This window comes from Pelmatolapia mariae, linkage group LG23 (genome assembly GCF_036321145.2).
Source record: "Pelmatolapia mariae isolate MD_Pm_ZW linkage group LG23, Pm_UMD_F_2, whole genome shotgun sequence".
NCBI classification, from domain to species: domain Eukaryota; kingdom Metazoa; phylum Chordata; class Actinopteri; order Cichliformes; family Cichlidae; genus Pelmatolapia; species Pelmatolapia mariae.
The window spans coordinates 31,924,433-31,934,665 of NC_086246.1; the positions used below are offsets into that span (position 1 = coordinate 31,924,433).

The window sequence follows — 10,233 nt, forward strand, 5'->3', positions numbered from 1 at the left end:
CTTTATCACTTGCCTTTTTGTGCCATTCTCTAGATGTAGGTCCATGGGCTTGAGCTGGTCGCGCTCCTCTTTTTCCCCGAAGACATGCGTCCTTTACCTCCACAGCTTGTACTGCAGCAGACTGGGCCGTGGGCGCAGCAGAGAGGAGTGTAGCATTCTTGACCGCAGCCTCCACTTGACACGCAATAGTAACTGCCTTGTCCAATAGAGATTGAAAATGTGACGTCATTGAGGGGTAAAACCGCAAAGGATTGTGGGAACCCAAGGCAAGAGGTACTAGCGCACGCAGGCTTTCAATTGAAATAAGTTACACAGCGATAAAAAGAAACAAAAAATGGCAAGAAGCTGTTGCATTGTTAATTGCAATAGCCGGTCGCATGACAGTCTCGGGAAGCCGACGGGTAAAGAGATCGGTTGTTATCGGATTACGTCGTTAAGGAGAAATTGTTCAAGCCATGTTTCCGAAGTAAAAAGAGGCGACGGATGGCCTGGATTGCAGCCATTCAAAGACCAAATATAACGTCCAGAACACTCCAGCTCACAGGTTAGTCTGCTCCAAGCATTCCCACAAAGGTCAGTGTTTTGTAGGAGTTAATACGTCATTTTTCATATTTAATTAGTGACGTAGGTTACAAGCAAGTCTGGTGCTAAACAGAAATTGTCGCGCTATGCTCCTTTGTTTATTGTGCATAAATAGTGAATTGTCCTGACACAATATTGCGTTTATTACCACGGTACATTGACAAAAACATATACTTTTATTCACAGGGTAAAACAGTTGTTTTGTATCACTAATTGTCCAGTGCGATTACAGCATACAATATTATTGTCACTGCTACATTTCTGTGATGCGTACCTGAAGTCATTTCCACTACTAATTAATTACTGTTGAGCTCAAAGGTTATATTAATAAACGGTGAATGAGTGTGTATTTATGAGGACGATTTGTGAGACTGGTAAACTTATGATACGTATGATGGTCTTTCGTTCTACACGGTGCATTTCAAGGTCCTGCACCCATCTGTCAGTAAACTGTACCTGGGCTTGTTGCAGTGACCTGAAGTTAAACTTCATGAGTGTATGCACTCACTCCAAGAACCATATAATTATAAATATGATCGTGGTGAAAGTGGGCAGCACACTAACGTCTTTTGTCTACTCTGTGTGCTCGTAAGGGTCTGACCCTTTCACTCCTTTGATTTTTTTCCTCGTATCTTTTCTTTGCCTTTTCGTCGAGTCTGTCTTTGTACGGACCGCCGTTGTTCTCCTTCGTTTTGTACAATCCTTTTTTGTGTGGCAAAGAAAAACCAAGAAGGTATTGGAACCGGAGAATGAACGTTTTGCGGTGCTTCAAATGCTTGCATTTGATGCGGTACTTGGATTGTTTTGCCTTGGGTTACCGGCATGCAATGCGCGAAAGTCACGTGGTCTGTCAATCTCTATGTAAGGTCCTCCTCCAGCAGCAATTTATCTCTAACAACACTGAGATTAGCATTAGCAACAAGTTGATCCCGAATCATCTCACCCTCCATTATTCCAAAACCACATGGCGCAGCTAGCACTTTGAGGGCGGCAACATACCGGGTTACAGTTTCATCAGCCTGCTGAACTCGCTGTCTGAATGTGTGCCTGCATGCCACTACATTCACTTTAGGGACAAAGTGGTTTTCAAGCGCAGTCATGGCTTCAGCAAACGTTGTACCTTGATTCGGCAGTGTGTAGAACAGACGTTGTCCCTCTGGTCCCAAGCAATGTAATAAGACGGCTCGTCGTCTCGCCTCCGGCCATGCATCTCCCGTAGCATTTATCACTAGCATATAGTTCTCAAAGAATTTGCGCCACGTTATAAACGGTATCGGCGGCTCACCCGCATGTTGCAAAAAGGGCGGTGGGTTCGGTACTGAAGCGCTCATCTTCGTCGCCAATTTGTTGAGTTTGTAATCAGGTAGCGGAGGCGACGTCTGGGTTCAACACTTTATTTTAGGCTTTACAGCGGCACTCCATCTTAGTTACCGCTCTCTGCTTTCTTCTTCTCTCCTCTCTCTTACTCAGCCTCATTAGCGGCACCCCTGGTCTGACAGGGTAACAGCATGTACTAATTTGCTTCTTTTATTATAGAACCTTGTAAACACAACAGATCCAGGTTGGGGGAAAGAGATCATTTGATTTGATGCATGACTAACCGTTCAAAGCACTTCACAATGATGGAGGTGAGTTTGACAGGACGGTAGTCCTTAAAGCAGGAGGTAGATGACTTCTTGGGTACAGTAATGATGGTGGAGGCTTTGAGGCATGTGGGAACGAGGCCTGACCTTAGTGATGTGTTAAAGATGTCTGTGAAGACATTTGTGAATTCCACAGCATAGTCCGTCAGTGCTCGTCCAAGGATGTTATCAGGACCTGGAGCTTTGCGTGTATTGATTTTGGCAGGGGATCTCCACACACTGTCTGGGGTTTGTGTCAGCACGGTCTTCAGAGTGGGCTTGTAGTCTGTGATGGTTTGTATTCCTTGCCACTGCCTCCAAGTATCTCTGCTGTTGCTGAAGCTTTGCTGTAGCTTATGCCACGTGACAGGTTTGCCCTTGCTGTTCTTAGGCTCACCTAATTCCCGGCTCTGAAAGCTTGCAGTTCTCAACCTTAGGAGCCACATGTACATGCTTACGAACTGGTTTGGTGACTTTGACCAGGGGGCTGGGGGAACCCATGGCACACCTACGTTTCTGCCTGTAGTACTGACCCTTATGCAAAATAGGTGGAATTAAGACACAGTTCCAAAAGCAAACACAACTGATCAGTGCTGAGAGTGGTCCTGTTGCTGAGGTTGGGGTGATCCTGTAATCTCTTATGAACTACCTCCAACACTTCCGTGACTGGGATGCAAGTGAAGACAGATGTAACATCTCTCTCTCACTGTACATGTACTGTTTATAAGATTGGGGAAACCTGCACAAACAAAATATTTCGCAGCACAAACCAGCACAAATGTTTGACATCAATTTTGTTTGATTTGATAGGTAAGGGGGCCAACTTGAAAACCTGGTTGGGAAAACCTGTAGTCAGCTGAGACTGAAGAAGTCACTTGGATGAGTGACGAAACGTTTCTCCCACTGAAAATGTCCAGATGAACAGAATCAACCTTTTGGGATTTACTTATCTGGATGATTAAACACGCATCAAAACATTCTTTTATTAATATTTTTAAAATGATAGCAGCACAAACGAAAATTTTTGCAGCACAAACCAGCACAAACGTAGCACAAACGTTTGATACCACTTTTGTTGGATTTGAAGAAGGTGGGGGGACCAACTTCACTCACATGTTCAGCTTACCACATCTTATATCAGTTGCACGGAAGTAGCTGTAAGTAATCTGGATGCTACAGCTTTAAGCAGCTGCGCGCGCACAACACCTGGAGCTAAGGGGGCAAAACAATGGCATGACTGCTGCTGTTTGACTGAGGAAGAATAAAGTAGTCGTGGTAAGCCAATCACACGACCACTTAAAGACAAAGCAACAAGGTGATATATACCAGTTTATAAATTGTGTTGATAGGTCACGTAAAACCAGAGTCATGATAAACAATATATACGCGGCGTTTTCTCCTCAATAGTTTCGTCACGTTTACTGTCTAAGGACAGCACTAGCAAGCACTCTCTGCTTATGAGCAAAAACAAACAAACAAACAAAAAAAAAACAGGGGAAGTTTTAGGAGTGACAGTGAAAGAGAGAGGGAGAGAGAGAGAGAGAGAGAGAGAGACAGCAGAATAAGAGAGAGAGCGAGTTTTGAGATGTGAGAGATTTGTGACGTTTAGGGTGTTTGGAGTGTGTAGTTAATGTGCTGTGTAGTCAGTGTCACGGACCCGGTTCCAGGGACTCGGGGTCCGTGAGCAGTGTGGACTATTATTATTATTATTATTATTATTATTATGGTTGTTGTTTGAGGGTTGTGTCTTCTGCACTGCTGCTGTCCTGTGTTCCGTGTTTGTGTACTGCCAGGTCTGTATGGGTGTGTGCATGTGTGTGAGGGTGCGGTCGTGGCAGGCACTTTCAGGCCTGGTGGGTGTGGCCCTGCCAGCTGACCGGTCACACCCAGGAATCTCCACACACACCTGGCGCCGATCAAGCCTCGTCAGAGGAGCTTCAAAACAGTGTGGCTGAGAGCTCACCCACACCAGTGCGCTGGATCGTTGAGTGACTTCCCGTCAGTCTCAGTTTAGTGTGCAAGGTTAGTGCAAGTCTGCTGTTAGGTTTTGTACTCACGGCTGCCTTTTGTATGCGTGTTTCCCCAGGAGGAATTGTGGCGACCAGGAGGCAGCACATGGACAGTACACAGGGAACAGAAACAGAGCACGGGATTAGGGAGAAGACACGGAACAGGAGTCTGGATCGCACTGGGGATTTATTGTTGTTTGGATTTACACCACTGTAAATAAACGCACTACCTTCATCATCAAGTCCTGCATTTTGGGTCCTCATTCCTCACATCCCACGCAGACCGTGACAGTAAGTGTGTAGTGTTGTGGATAGTTTTGTGTTGTGTGTCAGAACAATGAGGCGACTGCTGTCTCCAGGTAGAAAAAAGAGTGATACACCTGCTGTCAGACCTGCAGGTATCAGGCTGTGATGTTCTCCTTTATAGTGGACAGAAATTGTTTTGGAGTGGCACAAATAATTTGTGTGGCATCTTATTGAATGCAGAACAGCTGATTGTTTTCTAAAAAGTTTGAAATGGTTATTTAAAAAATCAAGGTAAATGGATGCAAATAACTTTGTTTGCAAACTTTTGTTTGCAAAACTTGTGCATAGGATTTTAAAATTGATAATTTATATTTGCATTTAAAGTTATGAAATATGATTCATTAAACATGTTTGTGGTTGTTACAGTAAAAAAATGTTTTCTCTGTTTTTATGTTTGTCTGATTTTTAGATCAATTGTGTTAATACAGTATGTCAAAATGAAAACATAACTGTAAATTCAGACACGTGAGGTTGTGCTGATGATACCAAACAAGGCAAAGTAAAGAGTTTTTAAAGGTAAAATGTGGAGGGAAAATCAAAAGTAGTTAAAAATGGCCAATTATACCCTGGACCCCAGAGGGTTAAACGTCTTTTTTTTTTTTTTTTTTTTTTTTTAAAGTAACGCAATAGTTACTTTTCAAGTAATTACTTTTAGAATATTGTAACTCAGTTACTTTTTTTTTTTTTCACATTACGCTGTCTCATTATTTATTTAACAAAAGCTAAACCAACTGTTAAGCCCAGCCTTGCTGTTTCCATAGGAATAAACAGGATTTGTATGGAGTTAAATCAGGGCCATAATGTTTGTTTAGTTAAAAAAAAAATTTGAAATCGAAAATATGTAAACTGAAAGCAAAACTCACATTTTTAGAGTGAACTTTGAAAAAGAAAGAGTTGGATTTAAAATTTTCAGATTCAGATCTTTTAAATTAATGTACAAAAAAAAATTCTTCAGGTTCGGATTTTTCTCTCAGCTTCAATTTTTTTTTTCACTTTCAGATCTCTATTTTTCAGTTACAGACTTTTGGCCCTGTTTTGGCGTGGTGGGCGTGGCTACACAGAGAGGGGCGGGGAATCATGAGTGACAGCAGACCACTGCAGGCTCAAGATGGTCCATTTTTCATGTTGCCTTCAGGAAACCTGGGAATGAACATAATTTATCAAACACCTCCTGCACTGTATTATTTGATAATGTTTAGAAAACATGTCATGCATAACTGCTAAAACTCAGTTACTAAAGCTCTTTCAAGCAGTAATGTGTACAAATTACGCCGTAACTGATCAATTATGAGACGTTTTCCCAGCCACTACGTGAGAAGTGGTCATTTCCCATGCTCTCAAAGTAGCGCGCATTGTATCGGGTGGGGGCTGCTGTTAACTTGTCCCTCAGTGAACGATGGCGTCGTCTTCCAACAACACTGCTGGCGCGAACAATCAGGTGAGTGTTTAAGTTTGGAACAATTACACTGCAGTCTGTGAATACTACGAATTTAAGAAGTGGCTATTGTTACGGTTAATTTTTCGGCTATTCTGTTTTTTTATTTTATAACGTTTTTTGCTGAAATGCTAGCTCAACAGAAACGCCTCGCTATCATTTTCGGCTGAAACTTACGTCATAGTTGATCTGTAAGCTTGGAGAACAACAAAGTTAGTGAAGTAACGTAAAATTATTTGTATTTAATTTAGGAGCAGCTAAAAAGAGAGATGCTACAGCGACTACTGCATAAAGTTTCTTCTCTCATAACTTTCTTCTCTCAATAGAAATGGTCGCCGGAATCGAGACTCGTTTCTTTGAAGGACCACCACACCAAAAAAGTCCACGCTATTCCCTTACTGACTTTGACAGTGGACTCTTCAGGCATGTTTATTTTAAAGAAAGGGAAAACTGTCATGTTTTATACTATAAGCAATACACTCATGCTGTTTGTATAAGTAGGACTGTTGGTGAGATTCTGGCCGTCAGTTTGGCACAAGGAAGTCCTGCCCCTACATTTTTCAGCCAGTGGGCTTACAGTTACCTCTGCAATGGGCAGATCAACCCAACACAGCTGGATAAAAATACAGTGGCAGATTCACAGTTGCGGTTACTGATTGACCAGGTGCTGTATAACTAGTAAAAATATTGCCTTAGTACACATTGCAGCTATATAATTTCATCTGTTAAATTACTTTTAGGTGGAATCTTCAACTGAGCAGTCACTTCAGGGCCTTACTGATGAGATTTTAAACTGTGGATTCACTGGAGCCATCTCGGTTCAAAACAAGGAACCGATTGTCCGGTATGCTGTGACATGTTTTCGTTTTTCTATATGAATGTAAGAAAAATAGCATTTGAAGATGTTGTTTAATCTCTTTTTTGTACCCACAGAGCCATTACACTCCATGCTGTGCTTAGATTGCAGCCAATGTTGGAACAACTCAAGGAAGGTTTGCAGCTGTATGGCCTCCACCTGCTGATTAAGCAATACCCAGAAATCTGCCAGCCTCTCTTCGTCCTTGGGGGAGATGTGAAAGTGAGTACAAACGTATTTTCAGTTTTACATGTATGTATTACATACATTTACACATTTTGTTACATTACAGACACAAATATGAATCTATTTTATTTGAACCCTTAATGAAACACCTACACAAAGTGGTGTACATTAGAGAAGTGGAACAAAAATCATACATGATGCCAAATATTTATTACAAATAAATAACTGAAAAGTGTGGTGTGTGTAATTATTCAGCCCCCTTTGGTCTCAGTGTAGTCAGTTGCCCATAGACATTTGCTGATGATTGCTAAACATACAGTAAAGCCAGGGCAACAATAGAAAAACAAAACATTTCCATGTGTTAGAACGGCCCAGTCAATGTCCAGATCTAAATCCAATCCAGAATCTGTGGCAAGATCTGAAAACTGCTGTTCACAAACGCTGTCTATCTACTCTGACTGAGCTGGAGCAGTTTGGCAAAGAAGAATGAGCAAGAATGTCAGTCTGTAAATGTGCAAAGCTGGTAGAAAAATACCCTAAAAGACTGGGAGCTGTAATTGCAGCAAAAGGTGTTTCTAAAAAGTATTGACTGAGGGGGCTGAATAATTACACACACCACACTTTTCAGTTATTTATTTGTAAAAAAAAATGTTTGGAATCATGGATGAATTTTGTTACAATTCTCAATTGTTTACCACTTTTTATTGGTCTTTTATGTTGAATTCCAATAAAATATATTCATGTTTGTTGCTATAATGTGACAAACTGTGGAAAAGTTCTAGGGCCCGAATACTGCAGCCCTGAAGTAATCAAGCTGTTGGGTTGCTTTGCTTTCTAATATCATCATAGGTTAATGCCGAGTTTGTCATGGCGTCCATTCACCCTCAGCTGAGTGAGAATGGAACCTCCAAGCATCAGGTTGAGCTGGACCTGGTTAACTTCATTCAGGACTTGCTTTATGAGTCAGAAGGTAAATGGTTATTTTTGTCTAGTTTATAGTTGTCACATTCCAAAATTATATTCTAAGGTTTTTGTGACAAAAGTTACACTTGTATCGAATTCAAATATTTAGATATTTTTCTTTTTGTCCAAAAGGCCAGGGTTCTTCAAAACGTCTTAAAATTCACTCTTATCCTAACAGAAGGTCAAGAACATGTAGCTGACGAAGATGGCCCAAGATCTATCACACCTGCCAGGTTTCTGCAATGGATCAAGGCCATGTTCCTCTCCTCCCCTCAGAAAAGAAGGAATTTGCTGTGGTGGTAAAATGTAATCACAATTGTGAAGCTGACTTTGGAAATCACAGCATCTGCTATCCTGTTGTGTCATCCTGTGCTAAGACCATTGTCCTGCCTGTGAAACATATGAAGTCCTATAGTCAATTCAGAATGGTTCTGCTAGAGGCTTTTCATCTGGGCCAGGAATTTAACAATGTGTAAAGCATAGCATTGTCTATCAATAGTTTTGAGGTGTAACTCAAAATGCTGCTCCTTCCATTTATTGTTCAGGAAGCACATTTCAAAGTTGGAGATTGACAGCCAGAGTTCTTTAATGAGTGGCATGAAGCACACAAAAACATACATGTTTACTGTTGAAAAATGTGCCAGAGACAAAAAAAATAGTTTGTAATGTGATGTTTGAGTGTTCACATAAAAATTTCCTGGCAGGTTCATTTTACATGTATATCACATCAAATAAAAGTCTGAGCTATTCATGAACCTTCTCTGGGTTGAAAATTCTAAATAAAAATGTTGCCGCCTAGGAACGGTGAATTAGTACAAAGTTAAGTACATCCAAATAAATGTCTCGGCCATGTGACTGAGAGGGCCTTGTTACATTGACAGTGTCTCTTAGTCTTGCCATGTCCTCCTCAGATAGAGGACATTCAACAGACGGAAGAATTACTCCAGGATTGCTCCCATCCAGCTCAGCAATAGAGTTGACATCCAAGTACGCATCCTCGATTTCCTGTGATGATTTAAAAAAAAGATATTTCAAATGACAATTCAAAAACAGTGTTGGGAAATTCAAGACAAACAGTCAGCTCCATAAATATTGGAACATGGGAATTCTACTTTTGGCTCTATATGCCACGCAATGGATTTGAAATGAAACTAACACGATTGGCTATAACTGCAGAGGTATTTGAACTGTTTTCATATGTGCCTTCCACTTAAGGGACCAAAAGTAATGGAACAATTGGCTTCTCTGATGTTCCATCGCCAGGGATGTGATATTCTTGTATTTAGTGAAGCAACTCCTGACAAAAACAGCAGGATAAATTTTGAAGTGTTTTGGGCAATATATCTGCTCATATTCAGCCAAATGCTTCGAAACTCATGAGGCAGCACTTGATGGTCCAGATGGACAATCACTTAAAGCATTCTGCAGAAAAAAAACAAATAGTTAAAAGAAGTGGAATGTTATGCAGTGGCCACGTCAATCACTTGACCTGAATCTGACGGAGCAGTGTTTCATTGCTGAAGACAAAATTGAAGGGCAAATTCCTCAATAATTGCTGGAAGTGAAGACAGTTGCAGTAGAGGCCTGACAGAGCATCAGCAGGTATGAAGCCCAACATCTGCTGAAGTCTCTGCGATCCAGTTTCAGTTATGATTAATGTTCTGTCTCATTACTTTTGGTAACTTAACAAGTGGGGGGTACACATGCAGACTGTTGTAACTCCTACAACTTTTAACTGATTTGGATGCAAATACCCTCAACTTAAAGCTGATAGTCTGCAGTGACAGCACACCGTGTTTTTTTCAACATCTCTAAGTGCACATTTTGAAACTAGATTAAAGAGGGATTGTATAATTTAGATTTGTTTTAGTACCTCCACTGTGTCTGGAGTATCAACTGGATTCTGGTGGCGTCCCAGTGTCCACAGTTGTTGTGGGGACAGATTCCTCTCTGTCCTTAGAGGGTGGTTATCCCAACCCTGTCTAAAGACATCCAGATCCCTCTGCAGACGTGGAAGAAATGTATGTTGGGCACAAAACATGTGGACACCATCAGTTGGATCCAGAAGGCCTTCATCCTCGAGGTTGTGAAGGGTTTCATAGTGCACGCTTGAAACAGCCATCCACACATCTCGCCACAAGCGCTCTATTCTGTTCAACATCAAAATATGGCAACCTCCAAAAGTTGAATCTGTTCATCTGGACGTAGCGTTTTGTGGGAGAAACGTTTCGTCACTCATCCAAGTGACTTCTTCAGTCTCAGCTGACTGCAGGT

General features: G+C 41.4%; 1 protein-coding gene across 2 annotated transcripts; it reads left to right on the plus strand.

Annotated features, from left to right (window-relative positions):
* Positions 1–219: 219 nt before the first annotated feature.
* Positions 220–8,939, plus strand: LOC134620400 (uncharacterized). Of its 2 annotated transcripts, XM_063466562.1 has the most exons (9): positions 220–544; positions 4,291–4,504; positions 5,519–5,957; positions 6,281–6,377; positions 6,456–6,618; positions 6,695–6,798; positions 6,888–7,032; positions 7,846–7,966; positions 8,138–8,939. In XM_063466562.1, the coding sequence occupies exons 3-9, from the start codon at positions 5,807–5,809 to the stop codon at positions 8,260–8,262; spliced, it is 906 nt and encodes a 301-aa protein (XP_063322632.1). In that variant the 5' UTR covers positions 220–544; positions 4,291–4,504; positions 5,519–5,806; the 3' UTR covers positions 8,263–8,939. The 2 variants fall into 2 exon arrangements, with proteins under 2 accessions (XP_063322632.1, XP_063322633.1); XM_063466563.1 differs by lacking the exon at positions 220–544 and having other exon boundaries at positions 4,479–4,504; positions 5,534–5,957.
* The last annotated feature ends 1,294 nt before the right edge of the window (positions 8,940–10,233 follow it).